Source organism: Pseudoliparis swirei, chromosome 6 (genome assembly GCF_029220125.1).
Source record: "Pseudoliparis swirei isolate HS2019 ecotype Mariana Trench chromosome 6, NWPU_hadal_v1, whole genome shotgun sequence".
Lineage (NCBI taxonomy): Eukaryota > Metazoa > Chordata > Actinopteri > Perciformes > Liparidae > Pseudoliparis > Pseudoliparis swirei.
Genome location: NC_079393.1, coordinates 11,998,631 through 12,026,383, shown reverse-complemented (window position 1 = coordinate 12,026,383; position 27,753 = coordinate 11,998,631). Strand labels below are relative to the sequence as shown.

The following is a 27,753-nucleotide window of genomic DNA, read 5'->3' as shown; positions in this document are numbered from 1 at the left end:
ATTCACAATAGTCTAACGTATGAATAAGCCTTTACATTCTGGATCAAAGCTATCAGTGCCTGTATCAACCCCCTCCAAAGCAACATTAAGAATATCTGTGGCTTTCTTAGAAGATTATTAGCTGTTAAAAGGGTTACGGGTTAAAAGGGTGTAAGTAAAACATGCTTTGGTATGTTATATCATGGTTACCTATTTTGACCTCTGATACAAGTTATGCTTGTGGGTGTGTTGAATCAGACATTGGCTCAAAAGGAACAGCAAATTATTTTAGAATGTTTTGTTGTTGATTTGAAACAAATCCCTGTTTCTAATAAAGACAAAGAATCAGTATCATTCATGTATAATAGGTTTTCAATGAAGAGAAAAACTAAGAAACTGATGCTGTGTTGTGTGTTGTGCAATTCCTTTTATACGCTCCCTCGTCCTCATGACGTTGTTCTGTTCGGAAGTCAGGACTACGATGCTTGTTGCTTTTGATGTAACACTGCCAGTATATTGCTCTTTGCGTGACCCTGAATGATGTGACTGCTTATTTGTCTTCGATATAACTGTGACAGTGTGACATGATTGTTGCTATTATCACATGACTGAGTAACTCATCACAGAATTTCAAAGAAGTTTTGATTTTGTTTGTTTGATTGTTCGTAGGGAAATTAAAGGAAAAGGCTGAGACTCTGAATAATGTGGCTAGACGGACGGCAAAGAGCAAAACTCAAGACAAAATTGAAGGTAACATGGAAGCATTTGATGGTCATCCACTGATCAGACTGCTCAGCTGCTCAACACGTGGCCTGCAAAAAGCCTACAGCCAAAATAATTAAAGATGTGTATAATACATGTCCTCCATTAAAATAAGGTTTACTGCAGCCAATTAGAAAATGTATCTTTAGCATAATGTTATGCTGCTTGATGCATCCTGTAGGTGGGTGACCAGTTATAAAATATGAAGCTACAGGTTAGTATGAATAAGATACAAGACATCAAGGTGCATACATGTAACAACATACAAACGGTAGTATAGCACTTAGTAAGTAAAATCCAGTTGCAGACAGTGAGTTCATTCAGTCCAGTCACCATGAGGATGACCTCATATATCACGAAAGTCCTAACAACACATGCACTGCTTTTCTCCACATGATTGGTCATCAAGGCTTATGAAATGACAGTTCTCTGAGATAACTGAATGAGTAAGAGGCATCAGGGAAATGCACAACGTTTTTGCAAATTCCTTTTGCAGATGGTGTAAGTGAAACTAAACCAGTCAAAGAGCCAAAGGCTGCCGCAGCCCCAGAAACAGAGAAGACGGAGCAGCCAGAGGACAAGAAGGTACTCTTCAACTATGTCCTGGTTATTAAAAAGTCCAGAAGTCAGTCTTTGATACCTGTCCATGTCAAAGTTAATGTATGAAGTCACAACAGGAGAAGGTGCTTCTTTGGGCTTTGCTTTTATTTTTGTTCTGCTTCTACTGTCCACCACGATTTATTTCCCCAACACTTCAGGAGGATGTGCCAGCAGGAAACGATAGTTCAGGAGGCTCTGAAAGTGATAAAGATGATAGCGATGACGACAGCGTTGAGTCCAGTGAAGAAGAAGAGGAGGAAGAAGATGAAGACGAGGGGGAGAAAGAATTGGAGGAGGATGAACCTCTGTCTTTACAGTGGCCTGACACACAACATAAACAAGTCACCTACCTCTTCCTGCTGCCCATAATCTTCCCTCTGTGGCTCACAGTTCCAGATGTTCGCAACCAGGTAAAGACCAGCACGCATCCCATGCCTCATCACTGTGTTTTGATTTAACATCACTCACTTTGTCCAACAGAAATACAGAAAGTTCTTTGCGGCCACCTTCCTGGGCTCTATCCTGTGGATTGGTGTGTTCTCCTACCTCATGGTGTGGTGGGCTCATCAGGTCAGTTGCTGTACTAACAGGAGACATGGAAGTTGAAGTGCATTGCTGTGTTTCATGGTAGTCCATTCAGACACACGGCATTGTGGGTATTTAGTTTCATGTTGACAACAACATGCGAGTACTCTTCCTTCTTCTTTCCACTCTGCACTCTTATTTGTACTTGTAGGTGGGTGAGACCATCGGCATCTCAGAGGAGATTATGGGCTTGACTATCCTGGCTGCAGGGACGTCCATCCCTGACCTCATTACCAGTGTGATAGTGGCACGTAAAGGCCTGGGGGACATGGCTGTGTCCAGCTCTGTGGGCAGTAACATCTTTGACATCACAGTGGGGTGAGCTCTGATATTCTGATGTGTCACGATTGAAGAGGAAATGCTGATGAACACTCAGTTGATACATTTCTTGGTCTTACATTTCTCTCTGTCACTTTGTTTCAAAAGCCTTCCAGTGCCGTGGCTCCTGTACTCATCCCTCCACAGTTTTGCTCCCATAGTTGTCAGTAGCAACGGGCTCTTCTGTGCCATCGTGCTGCTCTTTATCATGCTCCTCTTCGTCATCATCTCCATTGCATCCTGTAAGTGGAAGATGAATAAGATGCTAGGGTTCACCATGTTCCTGCTCTATTTTATCTTTCTGGTGCTGAGCGTGATGCTGGAGGATCGCATCATTAGCTGTCCTGTTTCCATCTGAACGTGTGAGCAGAAGTCATCTTTACAAAAGGGGTCCGTGCACGTTGGGACCTGAAGCCCGACTGTTAACCCATTTGTATGTAATGTACGGGTCTCATGACCAGGGGTCTGGGTGTCCGTAGAAACTATGCAGAAAGCTGTAGTTGCTCTGCATTGCTGCCAGTGACATGTGTCCAGGATGTCAGCAACAATACAGATATTAGAACATTTTACAGAAGTTGTTACATACTCACTTCAATTAACTATGGCAGCTTTTGCATACATTTTTTTAATTAATAAAGAGATGCAGATCTGCTAAAATAGTGTGGGTAAGGGTAAGTGAATGAACACTAACCGGGATATTAATGTTTTTACTGTTTACAAAATTGCATTTACAGAATATAATTGGAAATATAGAATATGGCAAATTTTGGAAAATGTACTGTATGTTTCTAAATGTGGATATTGTATATGATATGTAAGAATACACTGACATATAATACTGTTTTATAACAATCATCATAGAGAACCTGAGCTTGAGTTCACTGTTCACGCTTTCATGCATATCAGTTTATATAACAAAACCGTCAGGCATAGCAATAGCACCCAGGTCGGAAAAAAACTTGACATCCATAGAATAAATGTGTTTATTCACAAATGAAAGTAAACTATAGATCCAACCAGGGAATAAATGTAATTTCATTTTTTTATATAAAAATCATACAAATTAGTATCCGTGTTACAAATGATAAATAATACTTCATAAACATTGTTTAAATTGACAAATTGTGTAAACAACATATACACATCAAATGATGTTTTGGTCTTCAGTGATGTTTTAAATTTTTATCACAATGTAAAAGGTGAATAAAATGCTATTTTACACGCTGTGATGTTGGTGTTTATTTCAAGCACACAGCCCTGTCGAATCCAGATTCTTGTCATCAAAAGTTATAGTGCTGAAGTTCAATAATCAGCTATGGTGCTGCGTCACATAACAACTAACAGAGAATATAGGCAGGTTTTTGTCAGTTAAATGTGAAAGACAATATTAACACAGTGAAACATTTTCGTAAGTGATATTTAATTAGTGCAGGTCAGAGCTGTTGTTTCAACTTAACAGCTCTGACATTAAGTATATATTGTATTATGTGCAGTGCAAACAAACCATCATTTGTTCAAACTAATTTAAAACACATTAAACAGTGCACTGTTGTCAAATTGTGTAAAACTGGCATCTACGCCATACTGTGAAGACAAAAAGGAATTATAAAAAATACTAGAATCAACTACATTTTTATAGATCCATTACTGTGTAAATTAATTAATTTCTTTATCAAAAGAATGTGTTGATTAAATAACAGAACATATTTCTGTTTTCAATTCATATTCATCTATTAGTTTGATTGTACTGTTTCAAAGGAAATCTATCCTCAGTGGTCCCATATAACACATACATCCTCACATGAAAAAAGTATTGCTTTAAAAACTGTAAATTAATCATAGAAGTACTATTCCCTTTTGGGTTATTTTGGTTCATTGTACAAAAGGATAAACAAATTAAATAGTGTGCATATACAATAATGGAGTACCCCCTTCTTGATTCACAAATTATAGAATTGTTTATGTTATTATCTAGTTCAGTGTATTTAGGTATATGGTCATGGCCTGGCTATATGTACAGGTTGCAGATACGGAAACATTTCTTTGCTATATCAATTGAATGTCATGGAAATATTAAACAGTGCAGTAAGTTCTGCAGCTGCCAAATAAAAAGTAACTCATGCTGCTGGGCCACAGCGTTACATAAATGAATGGCAAGAGCTCATCTTTTCAAAGTGCTTTGTAAAAACACAAATGTCTACAAACACGTACTTATTATACACACACTCAACAAGTCTGATCAAGGTCCCCAGGACCATTTATAAATTTCGACAACGTAATCACGCAAACTTTGACATACGTTACCCACAGCGTCAACAGAAAACAAGTCATAAAATAGACTGTATAATAACACATTTGACTAGTTATACTGAAAATACAGGGATTTTTCTTAATATTTACAGACACAAGGTTGTCACTAATTTTTTTTTTTTTAGCTCTAACAGTATACAAGAAACATGTGGCAGTTAGTTTACATTAAGTGTCATGTTCCTATTGTGCTTAAGAGCTATGTGCTCCAGTCAGGTGAGCCGGTCCTGAGTCTGACGAGCAGTCCAAAAAAAAGAAACAGTAACCAGTCAAAAAAACACAATGTGACAGAAGAAGAGAAGTACTTTACAGACTGGGCTCCACAAAAGTCCTTCTGCACTCCATGACCCCTGCTCCGGGGGGCCGGTCACAGTTGTGTGTTAGCTTCACCTGGCTGGGGGTGAGGCGGTCATATGCCAACTTGTACTCCCGGTCAAAAGCACCTGTAAAGAGGGACAAAGCAATGCTGATGCAAAGGTATGATGTTTTCCATGTTAACCAGTTTAGTTTAACCAACTTCACCACTATTAAGGACTAAACACAAAGTAAACCCGAGGATCAAGAATAAAATATGAATACTTTGGACTTGATGATGGTGTTCGATTAAAAGTCATGGTATCACCAAAGTCAGTAGGATTGATCCTCTGGGCACAGTGCTGTACCTAATGGCAATCCATACCACAGTTGTAGAGGTGTTTCAGTCAGGCCCAAAGTGGGGGACTGAGCAACAGAAAAACTGCTAACTACAACTTTAACTTACTGATATTAATGTTATTCTTTCCCAAAGCCACCAGAGCGAGGAACAATAACTCTCTGTAGAGGCTCCTTTTTGAGAGAGAGGGGGAAAAAAATAAGAAAACAATTAGACTTTCCAGTTGCATGATATTTCACACTTGGCTGAACAGTAAACTATTTAACCTCCCCACCTCTGTCTTTTAAAACCCAGCTCTGGCCCCAGCAGCTGGATGATCTGGCTCATGGGCTGATAGACATCACTCTTCTTTATGCTCCTCACAAAACCCTGCAGTAGCTCCACAGTGAAGAGCTGGCCTTCTTCACACAGCCCCGAGCGCACCAGGGAGTTTGCACCTGCAAAGAACAAGAGACAAAAGTCACCCCCATCAAAGGCTCATTCATCTCTATGAGTCAAAATCATTTCTGAAAGTCAAGCACAGATAAGGGCAGCATGACCAAAAGGAGTCCTGGACTGAATTATGCATGATTTAGTCACTTCATATGCATCATTTCATTTACATGTAAATTATGTCCAACCTTGATTAAACTTGCCAGCATAATCATTTCCTGAAAATAATTTTAGCGTTGAAATATATCATACCTCAGACTGTTAAATTAAACACTTAGGTGACTTACAATGCGTGTTCCATAAGACATAGCAGGGTTGGAGTTTGTCTTTGTGCAACTTCAGGTTGTCCCACATAATCCTCACAAGAACCTGCTTACTGTCCTCGGAAGAAACGCTCTGGGGAGTCTGCAAGGGAAAAAACGTGTTACTCTGTATGTTACAGTCCATCCGGGTAGCAATAGTGTAGTTAAAAAGGCATTTAGTTTTCATGAATTAAAAAAGTCACAGCGAAAATGAGTATTGTCTATGTGCTATTTTTAAAAGGCGAGAAATTACCACTAGGAGACACCAAAGTCAAAAACTGTTCCATTATACACATGAGATGTTTGAACGAGTTTGACATTTTGGGAACACGCGCTCATCCGCTCTCGACGAGAATTAGATGAGAAGATCAATTGCAGTGTTGGCCCGGCTTCAAACGGATGTGAGAGTGGAATCAATATTCATGTCTAACTCATAGCAACAAGGTGAAACAGTGTTATTTCTAAATGTAAGACTATCCCTGTACAACACAAGTTGATACAATGATGGCTTCATGGTCAACGGGTCATTCTACACACAACTACATGCGGGTGAGCTTGACAGAGAGCTGCATGTGTACCTGGTCTCCGTGGCTGCAGTGCTGAGAGGCCAGGATGAGAGCCGGCAGGTTACTCGGCAGCTCCAGCCTCCTGTAGTACCACACGAGGTTCCAGAAGACGATGGGGTGTTGGTCGACAACAGTGGGGCAAGAAATGGCCTCGTCGCCCTCATTTACCAGCAGGCTCTCCAGCTCCTTCCACAGAACCAGGGGGCTCAAGTAGGGCACCGTAACCTGAGTCGGCCCAGCACTCCCACTGCTCTCCGGGGGAGCATCGGGCGACTGAGCTGGGCAGTTTGCCGCAGACATTTTGGCCTCGGGATTCAGAGATGCTGATGTGAGCTCTTCTGGTACAGGATTACTTTTCTTAAAAGACCTGAGGGGAGACACAGAGTGGATTTGTTTTAAGAGGCCACAGGAAAAAAAGATGTTCATGCATGTCAGTGCTTTTGGGAAAAGTTTCGATCAGCCATCCACCATAAAAATACACAACGAGATTTAACATATTTGATCTCTTGTGCTAGAAATATGTGAATTATGCATTGTGTACTTTATGTGAATAAATACTGATCTGCATACAGGGAGCATGTACCTGCTCAGTGGTCTTAGGTCTTTAATTTCTACACTAAGGAAAGGCAGGAAGGCTGTGCCGCAAAAGGGACAAGTGCTGTTGAGATTGGAGTCGTTTGCTGTCCAGCCCGCCATGATCTCCTCGTCATACACCAGACAGTCACACGTCTTACAAAGTGAGGAGCTGGACATCAGCACCTACAACAAAAAGCAGCAGACATGATGAAAACACTCACGATAGTCTGAGTCCATCTGCAGAGGATCAACTGAAAAGGAATGTTCAGAAGAGAGTAACTTACCTCTATGGTGTAGTTGGGAGTGGGTTGGAAGCGGCTGGTGTCGGGGGAGGAATCTGGAGTGCGAGGCGTTTTAGGACGGAAGGAAGGAAGTGCCAAACCACCTTGGTACGAAAGGATTGTACAATTAGACACACACAAAAAAGCCAAGATTCCAACAACAATCAAAACTCTACATATCTGGATTAAATACAGAATAAGTGGAACAATTAAATGAAGTAGCGCACTTTTTCAAAGTGTACAGTCAGTGGACTTTTTGTTGTTGTTCTGCATGTTTAGCAAATCTGTGTTTCACACAGTCTGTGAGCGTGCGTGCACATGTGCATATTCATGAGTTATGTGTAGCATGGGGCCCTTGGCTGGGTGCAGAGCAGCCTACACAGTGAATCCATCCTCTTGCCTGCTGGCCTAGTTTCGCACAGAACACAGCTCTCTATTACCGAGCCCAACTCTTACTCTAAATTTAGATCGCCAAGAAGTGTTTTTTAGTGGATACAAACACAACGCTGCAGTTAAAACCGAAATTGAACGAGCATGGCTGTAAGCCTCGACTATTTCAAATCTGAGACGCTGTTAACTACTGTGGATTTTTTGTTCTCCAATAACAAATATTTCAAGATTATTGTTTCTCAACATTAAACCAAAACCAGCAGCATGTGTTGTGTAGACCGATTAAAGGAGGTTCAACAAACCAGAGAAGGAGTTGTGTCTGAACACTCTGTTGGGGTCGCTGGGGCTGCCCAGGTTGATGCGACCCACAACCGGGCTCCTCCTGAGTCGGGATACACTGCCGTGCTGGGGAGAGGTAAAGCCATCTGGGTCCAGACAGGAGTCAATATCAAGCAGCGAAGAGCAGTCTGCCTCTCCTGAGGTCAGTGAGGATACACTAATACGGTCATAGTTTGTCTCCTGCAGGAGAGGAAGAGAACAAATTCTTGTGACGGTAGTTTCTTTAGCAGTTATGTTGGGAAAAGAAGTAAAGAGAAGTGTTGCACTACCGACCTGTGTTAATGAAGTCTGGGAGGACAGACGAGAGTAGAAGCGGCTGGCCTTCTCAGCCACGCCCTTCCCTGCTGATAAAAAGCTGCTCTTAAAGATGTCCAGAGATGGGGTGAACAGTGAATCCATGGAGAACAATGAGGATGATGGACTAGGTGCGGAGGGTGACACCAGAGAGGAAGGCCTCTCCCTCTCTTTGGAACAGAGACCCAGAGGAAGAGACGGTGACGGCCTCAGCCTCTCCCTGGATTTCACGGGTGGCGGGAGGTGCGTGTTGGAGAGGAGCAGGGTGGAGGGTCGTGGGGAGGTGTGAGGAGAAGAGGCAGATCTAAACAAAGGGCTTGAGGGGTTCTCTAGGTTCATACTGGATGTACGGCTGCTCAGAGGGCTGTTGCCATGATGCATGTACATCTCAATTTCTTCAGCAAGGTCGCGGCGGGCTGTGGGCGTGCTCTCCTCATCACGCTCTTGTACTGCATCCGTCGCCATCAACGACAGGGGATCAAACCCGCTCTCAATACCGTCCTCCTCACAGTCCCAGCACTGCAGCCGACACTCCTCACGATGGACCCACCTGGCCTCTCCTCTGTACCGCTGCAGCTGACACTTCTCTCCATCAGAGGTTTCTGTTTACCGGTCTCTGCCTCCTCTTCTTCGACCCCGTGCAGTCTGTCGGCAGCGAGGTGACGCTGCTTTGTTGAGCTAAGGTGAGGGACGGTGAGCCTAAAACGTTCTTGTCCCCCAGACAAGTCCAGAGATTTTGGCCTCTCTGTTTTTGGCCGAGGTCCACACCGAAGGATGGCACTTGAGGGACAGGAAATCTTGTTGCCATTGTCTGTGATAAAAACACATGTGGAAAGACTGAGATATGTGGCTTATAGACACAACCATTACAGTTTATTGATATTCTTCTTTATAAACAAAACTTACCAGCTCTGACATCTGTTGATTTGCAGTTTCTTGCAGAAGGAGAGATGCTGCCGATTGAAACCTCGACCTCAAGTGCTGGAGATTTAAATTATACAAAATTATTTTTGTGCCTTTGGAAAGTCCATGAAAAATAATAAACACAAACATTTGCATTCATGCCGAATCTATATTTAATATAGAAAATAACCAGTCGCTGGAGTGCTGCCGATTATGTAAGCATAAAGATATTATAGTGGGCTGAAGAAGGGTAAAACTGGCTGCTACATGGTTCCTTATGGGACAGCTGTTAATCTTAGATATGTCGGTCTTGTATTTATCCCAAAAAATTAAGTCATCCATTAAGCCACTGATGACATGCAACAACAATTAGTGAGGACCATTGATCACGAAAGCTTGAACAGAGATTGCATTAGACACGGCATGTCGTTATCAGTAACAACATTCAAGATAAACACTGTCATGCAAACAGTCACCTGCTTACATAAAACGTTCCTCCATCATCTGTTTCTCAAAACCATTTAAATCTATCAGCAAATGGACGTGCGGAGAACACAGTACACCCACTCTGCATATGATACCTAAGCTTTTATAGGCAGAGAGCGCTCATTTTGCTGCCAGTAAGCGATGATTCATCGCTGCAGAAATGGAAGCTGAGTGTCAAAGATTGGAGATAGAAGCTTATCCATAACTCACTGGACGGCCGAGGTCCTTTGTCTTCCACCGCCAGGGAGCTGTTGCTCTCTCTGTTGCACATCCTCTCCTCTTCTTTGGAGAGGGAATCGTAGCCTTGGTCTGACTGTCCACCTGGAAAAGATCAAAGGCTTTACTCTTCCCAAAAAGTTATTTTGTTGCATTTGTTTCACCTTGCTTAGTTTCCTCTTTCAGAAAGAGTGAATCAACAACCAGCTATTTGGTCTCTGTGGATTGCTTCACAAGTGACAACTGATCTTAGTATTTCATCAACAGAGCGCGGTGACATTCCCTACAGCATACAACACACAACCCTCCCAGAATAGAAAAGCAGGAGCAGCAGAAGAGGAATTGAGTCTTTGAAAACTTGCATCATATTCGGAAGTTCAAGCCGCAAAAGAACAAATCTTTACTTTAGTTCATTTTATTCTGATATAATTCCTGCTTTATTAATTTGTTTTCTGCTGAGGGATAAGATACACAAGACCAGTTGTGAGCCAGATTCAAATCCATGATAATGTTAGAGTGTAAGAGCTTTATCCGATGCTCGACCACTATAGGCCCTCTTGTCTCAACTGCCATTTATCGAAAGTACATTAGTCATCATATGATAAAGAAAACAGACAGTGTTGCCAAGGCAACTAATCCGTTTGTTGTCAAAGTCTACTCAAAATATGTTTTTGTTTAGATAAGCTGTTTTAACATTTCGACTTTTTGGGCACGGTTTTGAAGCATTTCTTGTTACTCAAGTCATTTTAATGTTCAATGACATTAAAACAATATTTTCATTCAGTGACATTTAAGTTGAGGAATGTAAAATTAAGGTTTATGACTCATGAAGTTTGACTACTTTTACAATGGGGAAATATATCAAATCAACAAGGAGCAGTAGTGACATAATTGACACAAAGGATCAGAAAGGAATAGTTGGAAGAAGAGAGAACCACAAGAATGTTTTCCTACCTGTACTGAATCCATCATCACTGAAATCCATTTTTGTGAAGTCGGTGTCGATGGAAGTACGCTCAGCTGAATCATTGGCACTGTCCAAACTGCCATGACTGACTGTGTCAAGATCACTGCCGTCTGAAGGGAACAACAAATTACAGGGTTGAAAATCCAGAGCCAAGCTGGTAAAAGCTCTATATGAACCATCACTGAAAAGTGCTGTCATCCTTATCATCCACTGAAAATATGCAGGAATGCTTTGAATGCCATGTAGCTGTCATCTTAAATGAACGACATAAAAAGATGACAGAATCCCTAAAGAGAATTAAGGCTTCACTTTTCTGTTTTATTTTCAACTTAAGAGAGCAAAAATGAGGGCTGAACAAATCCCATTAAATTGCATTTTAAATTCACAGAAAAAGTTTTCACTTAAATAACTAAGTTATCAGGCTACTCAACATGGACACATGACCATTTTGGGAATATAATCACTTGTTGTGAGGTGAATGAAATAAAAATCAACTGACAGCTACAAACACAACAAGAAGGATTCAGAAATGGTAAAGCATTATGTTTTAATTAAAGCACCTCACACAACATGTTATTATGGTAATACGAGTCTCACTGGGCCGTTGTGGAAATTAGAGGTTGCAATCAAGAGTAACCTGTGTACTTTGACTGCGGTGGAGGGAACCCTCTTTACTGTTTAATTAGTGGGATTAAAGACATGCGGGTTGGGAACGATATGTGCTGGAAGAGGCTGGAGTTGTGATAAACCTCTTTGCTGGTCTATGATAAATTGCAGTGATTTGATATGTGGCTGATTAATTATTTTCGAAGAGTGTGTTTCACTTTCTGCTGTTATCTTTGGGAGGATGAGTCCATTTTAAATGAATAAATCTAAGTTCATATCTTGTGTATTTATTATAACTCAAGGGATGACTGTGGGGAGCATATTTCACGAGATGTATGTGGCACAAGTATTGCTTGTAAAATGAAAATATCAGTGATTACCAGTGTTAATCAACATGTTCACCCGTTATCATTATGGTATAGTCCCCCCTATGTCGGCAGGACATTAGTATTCTTACCTGAAAGATGAGGATCTCTGTGTGGCGTCTGTTGTTTTCTCCCTGCTTGCTTGAACTGGAGAACACCTAAAACCACATTCCTCAGCTTTCCCCATAAAAAGTAGCCTCCTCTGGTGGTCGAGGGCCAGGTGCTCTCCAACACCGCCTGAAGCAATGAACATGTACAGTCTATGTGGTGATACACTTTACGATTAAAAGTGTTTAATCTCAGATTTAGAGTCAGATTAGCTTGTGTATTGTTTCCCTGTTTGTGTGTATGTACAGTGCATTGAAAGAGTGCGCACCTTGTTGTAGTACCCGTAGGTGATGGCGTTGGGTTGAACACCAGCTTTCTTCATCTCAAACAACACCCTTACTGCGAGGACTGGCTGGCTATACTGCCCACACAGCTGCAGCAACACTCGGTAGCACACCTTGGACAGAGAACACCAGGTTTTAAAAGGTGTATCGACAATAGTAATGTATATGGTTATCTAATCTTCAGCCGTTTCCCACCTCATCTGGAGCCTGCAACTTGTTGTCCTGCATCTTTCTCAGCACATCGTACGCTGTGCGCAGAGCCCGCACCTTTGAGTGGCAGGTGCCAACAAACCCTGGGAGGCAGATGAACCAAAGACCATAGCAGTGGCGCAGCAGACACTTGGACCACATCTGAGGCACAGAGGAATATGTTTTGGCCATCCTTTGAGCTGATTTGATCTCCTGAGATAAAAAAGATCACATGTAGATTTAATTTATCATCCTTTAGCAACCAGATTTGCATTTCACATTCATATCAGTGTCCATCATTATGCAGAATGAATAGAGCAGTAAAATGAGTTTAACTTCTTAAATTGCAAACATAAAAAGAAACAAATAAGGATTAAGCCTGACTGAATTTAACATATTTATGTGTATCTACAATTATATAGTTTCACAACAGAGAAAGCTAAATATATAATATATATATAAAAGAAAATGCTGAATATTAAGGTCTGGCATATGGTATTTTTGCAACGCAAATTCAATATTCACTTCTAGTCTGCGTTCAAGAAAATCTAACTCCTCATATGGCTGACCTGTTTCGAGCGCCTAAAGATGGCCGTGGGGCTGGCTGGGCTGGTGTGGCGTGAGGCCATGCCAGCTGAAGGAGGATGTTGTCCCTCCAGAGGCTCCAGAAGCTCCACATTCAGCACAGGGAACCCAGAGTAGCTGCAGAAAGACAAAATATGAACTCATATACAGACAAACTGAAATAGACATCAATACTGGCTAGCCAAGTGATGAGCACAACATCTTGTCTCCCACACATTTGAAGCTTGAGCACTGACTTCAAAAGTGATGTGTTGTTGCTCAAGATAACCACAAAGCCCTAAAGCAGTGACAAATTCTTTAACAACAGAGGCAATGTTATGCTCTCTTTTTCAGGAGCTGCACTGTGTACACCCAGTCTCGGTGAGAAATGTGTTTCAAGACAGAGGAAGAAAATCGACTGCTGAGAGATTGATCTGCAGTGTGGTACCTATAGCACAGAGGATGCTCTTCTCCCTGTGGAAGAGGAGCCAGCTCTGGAGGGTTGATGTAGACCGTGTGCTCACTGCGGTAGGATTCATCCAGTTCAATCAATTTGGTTTCCTCTGGCCGCTCACTGTCCATCTAGTTTTTAAGAGAAAAACACATTCGTCATTAGTCTTCTTCCTGTTCTTCCCTCTTATTTCTGCGATAAACACACATTTATAGATACTAATGCTGCCTCTGGGCATCTGATACTGCAGGGCTGCAAAGTGTGTGCGAAGAAGGTACAGGAGGTGGAGGGAGGTCAAAAAAATTTTATAAAAAATTTTTTTTTTTTTTTTGAATTAATTTGAAATTAATTTAATATAAAAATTATTTATTATTTTTTACGTTTTATTTTTTTTATTTTTTTTTTTTTTTATCCGTGACGTATCTGCGAAATCTTAGGAAATCTTCTTAATTGTTTTTTGATCAGTTGATCAGCATGCGCCGCCGCGCCCGCTGCTGCGCTGGAGAGGGGAGGGGGGCAGAGCAGGAAAATAAAAAAAAAAAAAAAAAATATAATAATAATAAATAATATTATAATATTTATTCAGTCTAGAAATATTAAATATTATTATTTATAGCACAACACAAAACAGGAGAGATGTTTAAGTTTAATCGCTCAGCACCCCCCGTTAACACTTCGGGTCGGTCTCGTTTGCCGTGATGCGCGACCCATCCGCGCACACACACACTGAACACCTCTCACCACCCCTGTCGACAACGCTCGCCGTGGGGGCCGCAGAAGATTTTCAGATTTCAAATTGGGCCGCGGCATTCTTGAGTTTGGGAACCGCTGTGATACTGTATGAGCCCTCAGATCAGATTTGAGGGTCAGTAACGACAAACAGATGTCAGGAATGAGACCATCTACATCAGACATTTGGCCCACGTTCCTGATCTATTCATCCAAAAGGCAATGCCAAGGCAGAGGCTTGATCCTCTGACTCCGCCAAGACTAAATGAATCCAGGCTGCAGTGACCTGGACAAAATGGATGCCATGTTGCGCCAGGGTCAGGGACATGGAGCAAATCTACTGTTTTGGCATCAGTGCTTGATTCTAAACTGCTGCCTTTCCTCCAACTCACAACTGACTGACTGATCTGCTGTATGGAGAAATGTGCGCACAGCTGCAGTTCCTTCCTTTCCTTTCTGAGAACAGCAGTCGTACTCCTGTGTTGCACGACAAGCTAAAGCCATGTTCTCTTTTAGCAGATAGTCCCTCTTGAATATCTGTCTGGGGATCATAAAAAAACGCCTGCTTTGCTGATGCACAATCACTTGGCTTATTGGAATTGATTCATGGCTTATCTCGGATATGAGCTTCACAATAAACAATAATATGATGGCAGTAGCTAAATAGCTCCCCGGTGCCACCGTGTTACGAGGTTTGTTCCACTCAGTCGAGTGGATGATTCAGTCAACTAAGTCTCACTGACCTATTTGCCCTCGCTTCGATTTTGCTCTGTGTTTCTCTGTTTGTTGCCCTTCCTCTTACACCCAAGGGCTCTTTCTCAATCACACACTCTTTGTCAACCTCAGCAGCATTGACGCTGAATGAATCAATGCTTCCACTTCTCAATAATAACCGCAGTGACCACTCGTACATGTGGAGCTCTCAGTGTTCATGCAGGATGTAAATGTGACATTCGGATTGCACAAGTTTGCAAGCACTGAGTGTTTTTTGGAGAAGAGGGTGATGTTTTGTCTTTTTACAAAAACATGTGTAGGCAGCTTGTGTTAATAACAGAAACACAACTCAGAAATTTTTTCAACAAAAATAATAATAGCCTCCAACTTCGTTTTCCTCACTCCTCGATATTATATGTCAAAGAATCCTTTAGTTACGATAGTGCACAGTCATATCAATGAAATGCAAGCACACATTTCACTGTCTCAGAGTCACCTCAGAATCTCTCAATATTCTGCATAACTTCTTTGTGTGGTTCATTCTAATGGCACCTGGTTCAATAATGCAGATTGCTGACACACTTTGACAGCTAATGCACATCCTTCCAATGTAGGCTTCTCTGCACTTTTATCTCCATTCCCGTCTCCCCTCACAGACACTGAGCTGAGTCACGCACAATGAACAACGGAAAACACTTTACTTGGGTTCATACCTGATTCAACCACGGCTAAAAAAGGAATAAGTGAAAACAATGAAAACAGTGTCTAAGCGCTGGTTGCTTACCTTGACTCCAGTGGTGAAGAGCTACCATGATAACAAACAGAGCAGCAGAGACAGCAAAAGACAGAAGATTAGTGAGGAAGACGAGGAAGACAGCAAGAGAAATACCCAAAAAGGAAAAAGCACTTTTAAATAGAACTCATTATAGATGAGAAACGTGTAGCAGTGATGTTAATAAGCGGCTCAAGTGAGATGGAGGAGTGTTGATTACTCTTTTGTTTATTTCCAATCAAACCAAGGCCTTAATGAGACATCTGGATTGAAAGAACAGCATGTTATTAATCTTCCCTAAAGCCTCAGCTTTGTTTCTTCTCCAGGCAGGTGGAGGCCAAACTAAATATTGTCATTGGAGCGCTCGTTTTCTACACAGCACAAGGTTGCAGTACCTCTGAAGAATCCATTGTAAATATCATCTGCAAAGCTCACCTTATCAACGCAATCATCAAAGAATGCCAGGCTGGTGTCTTTATCACTGACGAAGGAGCACTCCTCGATGAAGCGGCTGAACATTTGAGTCTTGGTCATGAGGGAGTAAAACCTCTGGTGGGAGCGCTCTCTGCTTTTTACGAAGCCTGTGAAACAAAACACATTATGTGATAACAAACATTAAAAGTGAACATTAATATTGGACCTCCCTGATTAAGCCGTTTCAGAACATTTGCTCAACATGCAGACTTAAACATTACAGGAAATAAATATTGTTGAGTGAAACAATTTGTTCTCTGCTGCTCCGCTTGCATAAGAACACACAGATACGTGAGGACATGTGGCTGTAAATCATGACGGTTTGTCTGATTTCCACTGGAGCTTAAGCTAAAACACCAGAGTTATTACATCCGTGTTCAAGGCCTAACTTTAATGCAGCAGCACTCACACCATAACCCCTGACCTACTGCTGCACTGAATCACGTCTAGGCACGGCTACAGCAGCTTGTCAGCGTATTTTTGTGATTGAATGCTGTACAACATTGAAAACCAAAGAGTACCTTGGATGTCAAAGAGGGAGCTGGCATTGGTGGTCTTCTCAGAGGGGGCTTGGGTGATGGGCAGCAGGTAGGAACGGTAGCCTCGTAGAATGGCCGCCATGAAGCTCAGGAAGGCCTCCTGGATCTCCAGCTCCAGAGTGTGGAGGCTCTTCCCACCATTGAGCTCTACGTCAGTAACTGTGTGCTCCATCTGCACATCTTCACGGTTCAGCTGACCGCCTGAAAGCCCAGAAAAAGTAGATTATGTAGAACAAATCACCAGAACACATAAACAACTTAGCAACGAATAATTGCTTATTAAAAACCAAACAACTGCAGCACAGATGGAGTTTGTCACAAGAAGAGAAAATGGGTTTTCAACAGGTCCGTTGTTATTTTATTTAACCACCTCACAGCTCTGGCTATACAGTACATTAGCTAACCAAATAGCTTTTATCTATTGCTAAAATACAGATAGCACAAAGAACGTGAGGCTGAGGTAAACCAGAAATAACTAAACCAAATTCTTCCCGTTAAACTAAAAGAGATCACATCCACGCTCCAGGGGCAGTGAGGCTGTGGGCAATGTGGTACTTTGAACTAAATGCTAACGCCATTATGCTGACATGCTCACAAGATCACAAGGACAAAGCCTATGTGCTGGCTGTAATGTTTACTATGATTAGCGTCTAGTTTAGCATCTTAGCATGCTAATATTTGATCATTAGCAATAAACACAAAGTACAGCTGAGGCTAAAATGTTGTTTGTCTTGCAGGTATAACGTTATTTGGTAATTATCCGAAGAACAACTTTAAAATGTTGGCGCTGGATAAAATGTTAAGGGATCACAAAAGTCAGAGGAGGCGGGTTGAACAGGAGAGAAAAGGAGACTAATTCACACGTCACATGTCCTGGGATGCACTTAACAACGCCGGTTTCATATAACAGTGTACGCATTCAATCAGTTTTCCTGTAAAATTGACAGTACAGGCTGACTCAACAACAGACTCAAGTCACCAACATGAATTATTCATGAAACCACAAACTGTATAAAATGACACAGCCTCAGACTGGACTCACCCTCAGTGAGCTGCTGATGGAGCTTATTCAGAGTATTCTGAAGATGTTTGCAGGCTCTCCTGGGCAAGATTTTCCACGTTAAAGCCTTCTTGTCATCTTTTCTGAAAGCACATCATATGGTTTACATTACACGGGAGGACAGTCAAGGAACATTGCAAAAAGATATAAGGAGGGAGACAGATTCACTGACAATTTAATCGCTGTGTAAAATAGCTCTTGGATTGATGTGGGAGACCAATGCTCACGCAAATGTGAACCGTAAGAATATTTCACATTCCAGCTCGTATTATTACATAAGAGTCTCTCGCTGACAGATACCGACAATCTTGGGAAGAACTTGTGGAAACCTTAAACCTTGAGCAGATGATTTTTGGTGGGGAGTCTTAAAGTTGAAAGTGGCCATCTATCACCTAGCGGTTAGAGGTCACTTACTGGGAGATTGTGTTGGTGTCCAGGTCCACACAGCTGATGTCAGCCGGGGGAACATAAAGGTCAAAGTATCGGGAGTCCACACCCACGATGAAAGGGCACGGTGCACTGAGCACACCGGACAGTGCCAGCGGGCATAGAGGAATGTACGGGCACGGCCAGTGGAAGGGGAAGATCATCTGAAGGGGAGAATCAATCCATTACAGTGTGATCAATACAAAACACTGCAAGGATGATAGAAGAGGAATATACACAGAGCTAATTAGACATATTTCTTATTTCCGCTGCTCTTTTGAGAACGTCTTATACACATTTTTCCGATAGTTTTTCCGAGGTAATTGAACAACGGAGGGTCTTTTTTGGTGCGATTATGGGTCGCTCATGGACCCTGTAGCTCTGCCTCTCACATTACCCTCCATTGTAGCTATAAATCACATTCAAGACCACCCTCTTTCGTGGTATTGTCAGGAATAGTGAAAAGGAAAGAAAAAGAACAAAAGACTTACGGACACAAGGGCCTCTGTAACACTTGTGAGCACAGCTGGACGCAGGGAATGAACCAGGATCTTGTGCTCTGTGACAGCCAGCACCAGCAGAGTGGCTGCGTTCTTCGGGCCCAGATTCAGTAGTAATCTGGAGAGGCTTCCACCACTAGGCACACGCATAAAACAAATGGTCCCACATCAAGAACAAGGCAAAAATAGTCTTCATGTTATAATTTGACATGTTACTGATGTTTCTCTACCTGAGAGGCAGTGGAGACGACACAGGTTGGCTGAGTATCAGGCTGTCGTGTGGAGACAGCTGTGGAAGACGCACCTCAGTATTAAAGCATTAGAGCATCAGTGGGTGAAGGATTTAGCTCGTGACTACGGCATGTTCAAAGACATTCATTTTCACATTTGAATCTCACCTGCACTAGGATGCGTGGTCTATGAGTCGAAGGGAACGGCACATGTTGCATGAAGTGAGAGATGTGCCTGTGAGTAAAAGAATAATGCCTTAATAAAGCAGTAATGGCAGGACTAAGAATAGACCTGAAACTCTGAACCTGATTGAATGATAGACTTCCACAAAGAGAATGAGACTGTAAAACACTGCTAACTTTTCAATAGGCAGGGCATGTGGTCCGGAGATGGAGTATCGGTAGAGGAAAGTGAGAAAGCTCCTGAAGGACTGGAAAAAGGGCCAGTGTGAGAGCAGACAGATGCTCTTGTTGCTGTAAACACTCCTGTTCCCGTCAGCACTTGGAAGGCCGAGCTGTGAGAGCTGACGCTCAGACAGGCTCTCCTCGGAGTAAGGCTCATAAAACTGGATGGCAGCTCCGTAAACCTGCAAGCAAAATGATCACAGTGTAACGACAAAGTACATCCAATACATGCACAAGTGTACACACAACAAGACTTGTTAATACACCTAGATGCAAACTTTACAACGACACAAGTAATCAGAGGCTGTTTGAATGAAGTTATACAGGTAAGCTGTTGTGTCGGCGGCACTGGAGAATTTTCATCTTAATAACACTTTGAAGTTATTCCCCCCAGATACATACAGAAATCACTCCAGGCCGGAAGTACCAGGAGACTAATCTGCAGAGACGAGGTTGCGGGGAAGAAGGAGTGAGCACGGAGGCATTCAGCATTTAAAACCTAAGCATCAGCCCAACTGGTGCATGAGCTATCCATTATTCAAAAGATGAGTTGCAAAAAAAAATCTTTTATGCTCCATTGCTTTTAAAGACTTAAAGCCTTTTAGTATTCCAAACACAGCCTTCAGATCATTTTTTATTCCAATTAGACTTTAGAATTTGATTAAGATTGTCTGGTATTCTTAAAAAAACAACTGCAGTTCATCAACGAACTAATCCATAAAGGATGCTAATGCACAAAGAGAGACAGGGGAATAGAAAGACGGAGAGGCTGCCCGAATTTAAGCTATTAATGGAGGATTTACTGTATTTAAGGGTAGAAAACTGCTGCCAACTTTGAGGGAACTGCTTAATTAACGATGATGTAAACTGTGAAGGGAGAGGTGGTTCCCTTGGCAAAATCAGTGTGCATGTTTACAGGTTTGTGTCTGTTTTGCAAAAGCACAAAAAGATGACTTATTCTAAAAATATATGAGAAAGAAACAATGTTATTGGTACTGCTAATTTAGAGAGGTGTTTTGTACCTTCTCTCCAGAGGCACCCGTCAGGACAAATGTGGAAAAAACTGGCAGGGAGTGTTTGGTGTGTGCTGGCCAGCACTCGACCGTTGCCCCCATGGGCAGGCAGAACATAGGCACGGACTCAGGCAGGGGGAAGGACTCGTAGTCCTCTTCAGGGTACCGACACAGCAGCCCTGGACAGTCAAACAGTCAAACAATCTGTTACATGTTCAATTACAGGAAGAGTACCTCAATAAAACTGAATTCTTCAATCTGATTACTTCTGAATTAGATTTAGCCCGTAATACAAATTCTACCTGCCACTTTACCTGCTTTGTATGCGATTGTGTTTGCCTTAGCCAGAGACTTCTTGTAACAAACATAGACTGAGGATCCCCACTGAAATGTGAGAAAATACATCACAGATCAATCAAAACCTGCATTATTTGTGCAGGCACACAAGAGCTATAGCTGTGACCTCAGAGATCTGTCCCACCATGCTGCTGTTGAGGTTCTTGTCGACCTTGCAGAAGGTGTGAGGAGGCGTCTCCCCCTTGCCGGGGATGATGATGCAGACATCAGTGACAGCCAGTGAAGTGTGGGGCTGGCTCTTCGGGGCGCGGCGGTAGGTCATGTAGATACGTTGGGACGACGAGCTGCTGATGTTGGCAGGGCGACCTGAGGGTGTGGTATGGACGATGTGACATCCAGATTTCAGTTTCTCTTTCCATTCATACAGAACCCTGAAATACAAGGGAATTGGTATAGACTTTCTTTTTATACGATCCTTTTCAAACAAGACATGCTTTAAGAAATATTACTGAAGCGCTTGGATAGTGTATTCATCAACGCGATATCAGACTAGAGGATGTGTTTAAGAGCAGATTATAGTAACCCAAGATACGTGATTAGTGGTGCAGGGTGAGTAATGGGTCAGTGACTGAGGATTACTGCTTACCCAAGATCTGTCAGTGGAGGCTTATCTCTGCCTCGCTTGAAGCACAAGAATATCTGCGGGCCCCTGAGGCTGGCTCCATTGAGCTCTGCAGAGAGGCCTGAGGGGGTGCTTTCAACACAGGTAAAACCCGGGGGTACTTCTTCACCCAGGGAGCGGATCACCACAGCTACGTCGGTTATGGGGGCTTTTGGTTTGACGGACGTGGGGCCGGCCTCGTCAAAGTGAAGCTCCTCCTCCAGAGGTTTGGACAAGTCCGTAAGGCCGGCAACCACAAAGTAATCGGCCACACGAGGCCCTTTATCTTCCATCATTTCCCATTCCCACCGTGTAGGCTGAAATATATAGACGGGAGACAGGGGAGGAATTCCATTATGCATTTTAACCATATTGCCCGCTGTAGTTTTGTTTCAAAACACGAGTAAATGGGTCTTTGCCATCAGGAAATGACCTGGCTGAGCAGAGTGGGTTGGCTGTTGCATTAAAAACACAAATAGAGATTCCATGCAGCACGTAGAATAGACATTAACATCATTAGAAACGCATACTCTTCTGAAGAAACAACATTATATAATGAGAGCATCTGGAACCATTTAGCTCGCATTCCTGTCTGCAAAAACACCATATTTCAACAAGAAATATGGGAGGGCTTAAAAAAACCAATGACCTTGCTATATGCCATGACCGATTATGTAAAATAAAACATATGCCGGTGTAGAAAAAAGAGAAAGTAAAAAATGTTCAGAAGGGAAAAGTACCAGAACTTTTACAGAGCATTGGGAAATGAAGAAAGGGTGCACTGACGTGCAGCAAGAAGCCTTTTCTGAGCTCTGAGTGAAGTAATATTCAGACAAGATATATTCTGCGTTGCACAATGTCATGATAAAGAAAAGGAACAGAGCGAGTGCCTATGAGTCAGCTCGTTACAGCTTCATCACAGGGCAAGGAGGCCGGGAAGCCCTTTCAGCACTGGGCCAGCAGCTTATTGTGTTTCAGCTGAAGAGCCTGCTTTATCTCTCTCAGCAGTTCCTCCCCACTCACCAGCAAACTGATAAACAGCTGCCTATTATTTTGCCCACTGGGATGCGATGGAGTTATCATAAAGTTATTCCCCTCCTCTGCACATGATGTGTCACAGCTAGGAACCATGGCACACGAGAGGCTGCGACCATATCTCCTCCACTTAGGACTTTGGCTTCCACTAGCTTTAAAGCTGATGGAGCCGTTTCCCATGTGGCCGAGTGATGTGACGGAAAGCTAAGCACTGCTTACAGGCTTAAGGCGGGAAACTCACCGCAACATGAGAACATGGAAAACAGAAGATAATCTTTGGTAGGAAGCACTTTTTTTCTCTCTACCAGAAACCATAACAATCTTTATAATTCTAATATATTTCCTGATTGACAAGCCGCTTTGCTATCAGTGAGAGTTGAGTCATCGTCACACGATTGTTTATGGTGTTGCAGTGTTTTGTCCTACATTTGTTCCTAGGCGTCTGCTTAGCTGACGGCTGTTATGATGCAAGTTATTTGTGCTGTGCAGTGTTGAACCTTGAGGGTATACCCGATGACTCAGCATGCCAGACGAGACACAAATATTTCCAGCTCTTTCTGATGTCCTTCCACCAAAGCATTTTTACTAAGCAATATAAAAGCAAACACTTCAAATTACCCGCAATGAGTTGTCAACAATAGAATATATAATGGTATTTCCCCCGTATTAAATAAAGTATATTATCATCAAGCTTTTCCAACTGTATATAATGTGTGCAAATAAACCACGTCTATGATACAGAAAGAGAATCAAGGTGCATTGTTGTCTGTGTTTACATCCATTTCATTTCATTTGAGGAAAGTTAAAGTCCAACATGTGTCTGTTCTGTAACTTTACCTCTTTGTTAGTGCGACACAACGAGAATGCCAGTCTGAAAATACCTGCTCTCAGTGGGCATCGTGGGAATGCAGCAGCTAAAAATACAACTGGTGGCATGGCAGATGTGTCGTATAATACTTTGAAGGTTCAGGATTAAATATAGATATAATCTCCAGCTCCATAGAGGACTACATACTCCACTGCATCTATTCCTCCCCCTCAGAGGCCTACAATGATATCTAAACCACAGCAACGACATTAAAACTGAACACTGAACTGAAAGACTCATCATTTCTCTCTTTGATGTTGAAACGAGTCGGGAACACGGTTCGGGTTAAATACAAGTCGACTAAAGGCTGTTTTATTGTCTCAGATGTATTCTGTTCAGAAGTCTCTGAGAATGAAATATTCTAAGAGCAAAGATTTACATATATGTATTTATATGCCCTGAATATAATTACGCTGAAACAATAGTTTCTGTTTCATCTCTTTTTTCCCCTTCATGCTATTGGGCTTTGTGATGTATTGAACTGAAAGCTCCTCTCTCCTCTCAGAGAGTTATCCTGGGCACAGTGTTGACCCTTTCCTCCCGGCCAGCTTTTTGGTGGGTTTTACTTTGTTTTCCATTCGTGTCTCAGGTTGATAATGCTGCGTATGGTTTATAAATAGCCTTTTTACTGTCATGTGTTGTGTACTTTGTTTTGTTGTCTGTACACAGTGACTTCCATTTGATGGATCAGTTAATCAATCAAATACCTCTCAAATCCTTTGAGACCTGCTTTAGTGACAAAACAGAACAGACTTCATATTTCATTTTCTACAAACTGTTGGACTTTATTCCAATCTCACTTATTGGAGGCACTTCTATGTTAGACCAGGACTGGAAGTGAGTCACTCACAATCGCCCCAGAAACGTCAATCCTTTTCTTCACCACACTTTTCTTCATAAAAACAGCACAAATCAGGACACAGCGGATTTCCTCTTCTTGTCAGCTAACAAGAGAACTTCCCTTTTCACATCCACTATTGTTTTTCATGACTCACCACCAAATGTCAGCTTTGCAGAGATGACACATCCACAGGGATTTGTTTACCTCTTGACCCATACTATTTCAACATTTCAGCAGCCACATCCTTTCCACACTGTTTGAGAACACAATGCTTTGTTTTGTGTTTCTGTCGCTTCTTTTAAAATCGTGCAATATGCCCTTTGTGGTGGCACCAGTGGTGACACGTAAAAACTGTACAAATAACAAAAACATGTTATTTGTTTAGAGTCTTAACAATGAGAACATATTTTCAAATGGAATGAGATTAAATCCAAAATGGATGCCATAATTGGGGCATTTCAAGTGTGTTCCCAATATTATGCAAGGAACATTTATTAAAGTCATATAGGGTTTTGAAACCAAACCTTAAAAAATAATTGAACCTCTCTAGACACGGCATGTGATTTGGAGCTCAGAAGTGAAGGTCTTTTGACTTTTGCTCTGAGCCTCACAGTGTTGTAATTATGGCCCAAGAGACAGAGGCAGTGGCTGCTGGACATTCAGTCCGGCTGTGCAGGGATTAAAGGGCCGTGTTAACAGAAGCAGGGCGGGGAGCAGGCCCGGGGTGGGTAATCGGGAGAATCGGGAGAGTTCCCGGTGGGCCGCTTCACTTCTGGGCCGGTCGAGAATTTTATTTGTTGACATTTGTCACGTTAGTCCATCTTCTCTTAAAGTGGGCTACACATGTTCCGCATTCTGACACCGCAGCCTCTGCATGGGTTACCGTGCGAGGAAGTTCACCCCTCCCAAATAATAGAGTTGGTTCGGTCCTTAGCCGTCTTTTCCAAAAAGTTCTCTCAGCTACGGATAGCTGGGCCGGCCTGACCGCAGCGATACGCGTCAGGGAGGAAGAGGGCAGGAGGGGCTGAAAAAGCCAGGTTGAAAAAAATAAAGGCATTGGAGGAGGATGCTGCCAAATGTGCCAAGTTTACAGATTTATTTTCAAGAGGATAAACACAAGTGGCAACCAGGGATGGATTAACCAACGGGCCTACCGGGCCCAGGCCCAGGGGCCCATGAGCTCAGGGGGCCCCTGGGCCTGAGCCTCCGCGCATGACGTCGCTGTGATTAACATTGTATTGATATGAATATGATGATATGACACGATGCGCCGTAGCCGGTATATGCTAGGCTGAAGTCATTCATGTCAGTAACAGGGCCCCAATAGTCCTACTGAGGGATGGATTACCGAACGAGCCTACCGGCACCAGGGGCCCATGAGCTCAGGGGGCCCGTGAGTTCAGGGGGCCCATGAGCTCAGGGGCCCGTGAGTTCAGGGCCCATGAGCTCAGGGGGCCCCTGGGCCTGAACCTCCGCGCGTGACGTCGCTGTTATTAACATTGTATTGATATGAATATGATGATATGACACGATGCGCCGTAGCCGGTGTATGCTGGGCTTAAGTCATTCATGTCAGTAACAAGGCCCCAATAGTCCTACTGAGGGATGGATTACCGAACGAGCCTACCGGCACCAGGGGCCCCTGAGCTCAGGGGGCCCCTAAGCCAGAGCCTCTGCGTGAAGTAGCTGTTATTAACTTTGTATTGATATGATGATATGACACGATGCGCCATAGCCGGTATATGCTAGACTTAAGTCATTCATGTCATGGTCATATAATTCGCGTTATGTTGTCTGCTCAGCTCCGGTATCGTTGTTCCATACGGACTGTTTTGTTAGCGATGTTAAATAAAAAAAAGTATATTTAAAATTGTTTTTTTCTTTTTCATGTGGGGGTGGGGGCCTTGACACGTCCAGGCCCAGGGGCCCGTGGTTTCTTAATCTGTCCATGGTGGCAACTGGTAAAGAGAGACAAAGGCCGAATGATTAGCAACATAACTATTCGGCTAACGTTGTAGCCTTGATTAATATCATTGTAGCGTTGTCAACCTATTCCCAAGCAAAATATTAAATTGAATTAAAATATTAGCCTTTTTATATCACCCAAAATATGGCGATCCATAGACTTTGCAAATATTATGCAAATATTGATATATACTATTGATATTGAAGTATGCAGTAATATGACTTAATTTTTCTTTGTAGCTTCGGAGCAGCAAATAAGACAGTCTCCTGCTGAAAATGATGAGCCCGACATTTGCAATGAGGAGGCCATGACGGCAGGGACAGGTAGAGAGGATAACAGAGGAAACTATATGATTGAAAGTTATCTATTCTAAGAAAGAGCAGTATATGACAGTACTTGGTGAACCAATATGCATTGTTTGCTCAGAAGTGGGTGTAGTAAAGGAGTAAATCACCACTATATAATACTCATGCAGAAAAATGATGACCATGCCAATGACGGCCCCCATGAGGTCTCACTCCAACAAATCTGGCCTACTGCCTAATCTGAGTCTGACACCCCTGCTACGCCCTTCTGCCTTTTTTTATGTTGTGCATATTTTTTGTTAACTTCTCATCTTAAGTGGATTATTATTGTTGTATTTAACCGTTACATTATTTGTTGGACCATGGTATTAATAAAAGAACTACAGGATAGTAAGAGCTGAACTGTTGCTTCATTTATCCAATTTCCACTACCATGAAAAAAGTGGGCTGGTCTTGAGCCTGAAATTCCCGGGCTGAAAAGTGGCCCCACTCCGGCCCTGGCGGGGAGGATGGGCAGTCGGATCAGTGGAGGAAACCACCAGCACATTTCACTCAGCATCTGTTCCCCTTTAGCCATGAAGACAACCCTCATCCTCAGAAGCCATTTGCATTCCTTATGTTTGCCAGGGGGAACCCTGGCTGCTGATGAGGAAACCACACACGCCCAAGATAAATAGAGTATAAAGATGAAGGAGAAAATACACCGAGTTAGTGCTGGAAAAATACTAAAGAGCCAATTGCATGATGAGCTTGCAACACTTGCATGTTGTGCAAAGCCATGGCAGCACATTTGGTCCTTTGGAAATTTACTGGCCATAGCAACCACAATACTACAGAGGGGGTTTCTCATATGCCCACATCACAAGAAGCCATCTTATGGAGCAAAAACGAAATGCAATAACATAAGCCTCCATATGGCTTCTTTGTTTCCAATGGACGCCGGTAAATATAGGGAATCACACAGGCGGGAATGCTCACTATAAAGCATTGAATTATTCTTGCAATGCATACAGCTTGACGACGATAATATAATTAATTCACCTTGTCGGTCAATTGTCCGAATCAACCATCCAACAACACAATATTAAATCAAAGGATCTCAATTGTAACGCCAACAGACATCATCAAATAATACATCGCAAAATGTTCACAAACAAACATATAACACACCTTAAGTCGTTTGTTTTTATTCTCAATAAAGAAGAATACTCACGTCTCAATTGAAAGAGGATCTGTCGAAAATGAATCTACGTCGAAACAAAACCAAGATTTCTGTTGATGAGAAATATTATTCCTCACTGTATGCTTGAGCTTTTTTTTTAAATCGCTGTCTTAATTTGTTATTAAATTAAAACATTCACAGTGAAGGATGAATCCGAATAGCCCGTGTCGTCCT

The 27,753-nt window shown here is 42.4% G+C and overlaps 2 protein-coding genes across 5 annotated transcripts in view; one reads left to right on the top strand and one right to left on the bottom strand.

The window, feature by feature from the left end:
• slc24a1 (solute carrier family 24 member 1) overlaps positions 1–3,470 on the top strand; it is a 6,735-nt gene extending 3,265 nt beyond the window's left edge. For all 4 annotated transcript variants that reach the window (XM_056416238.1, XM_056416239.1, XM_056416237.1 and 1 more), the window contains 6 exons: positions 649–729; positions 1,238–1,326; positions 1,500–1,751; positions 1,822–1,911; positions 2,078–2,244; positions 2,353–3,470. In XM_056416238.1, coding sequence (XP_056272213.1) covers positions 649–729; positions 1,238–1,326; positions 1,500–1,751; positions 1,822–1,911; positions 2,078–2,244; positions 2,353–2,602 — 929 coding nt within the window. In that variant the 3' untranslated portion in view covers positions 2,603–3,470. The remainder of the gene's footprint in view (positions 1–648; positions 730–1,237; positions 1,327–1,499; positions 1,752–1,821; positions 1,912–2,077; positions 2,245–2,352) is intronic.
• Positions 3,212–27,753, bottom strand: dennd4a (DENN/MADD domain containing 4A). Its single transcript, XM_056416235.1, is given in 32 exon segments — positions 3,212–4,994; positions 5,312–5,376; positions 5,478–5,640; positions 5,923–6,040; positions 6,516–6,870; positions 7,087–7,262; positions 7,364–7,464; positions 8,053–8,269; positions 8,363–8,886; positions 8,889–9,194; positions 9,290–9,364; positions 9,983–10,093; positions 10,943–11,065; positions 12,019–12,163; positions 12,303–12,431; positions 12,514–12,720; positions 13,077–13,209; positions 13,520–13,653; positions 15,750–15,770; positions 16,173–16,318; positions 16,733–16,951; positions 17,793–17,893; positions 18,225–18,400; positions 18,728–18,872; positions 18,967–19,025; positions 19,135–19,201; positions 19,327–19,553; positions 20,394–20,563; positions 20,699–20,768; positions 20,866–21,112; positions 21,328–21,659; positions 27,571–27,753. Coding segments are annotated over 31 exon segments (5,178 nt in total). The 5' UTR covers positions 21,639–21,659; positions 27,571–27,753; the 3' UTR covers positions 3,212–4,857.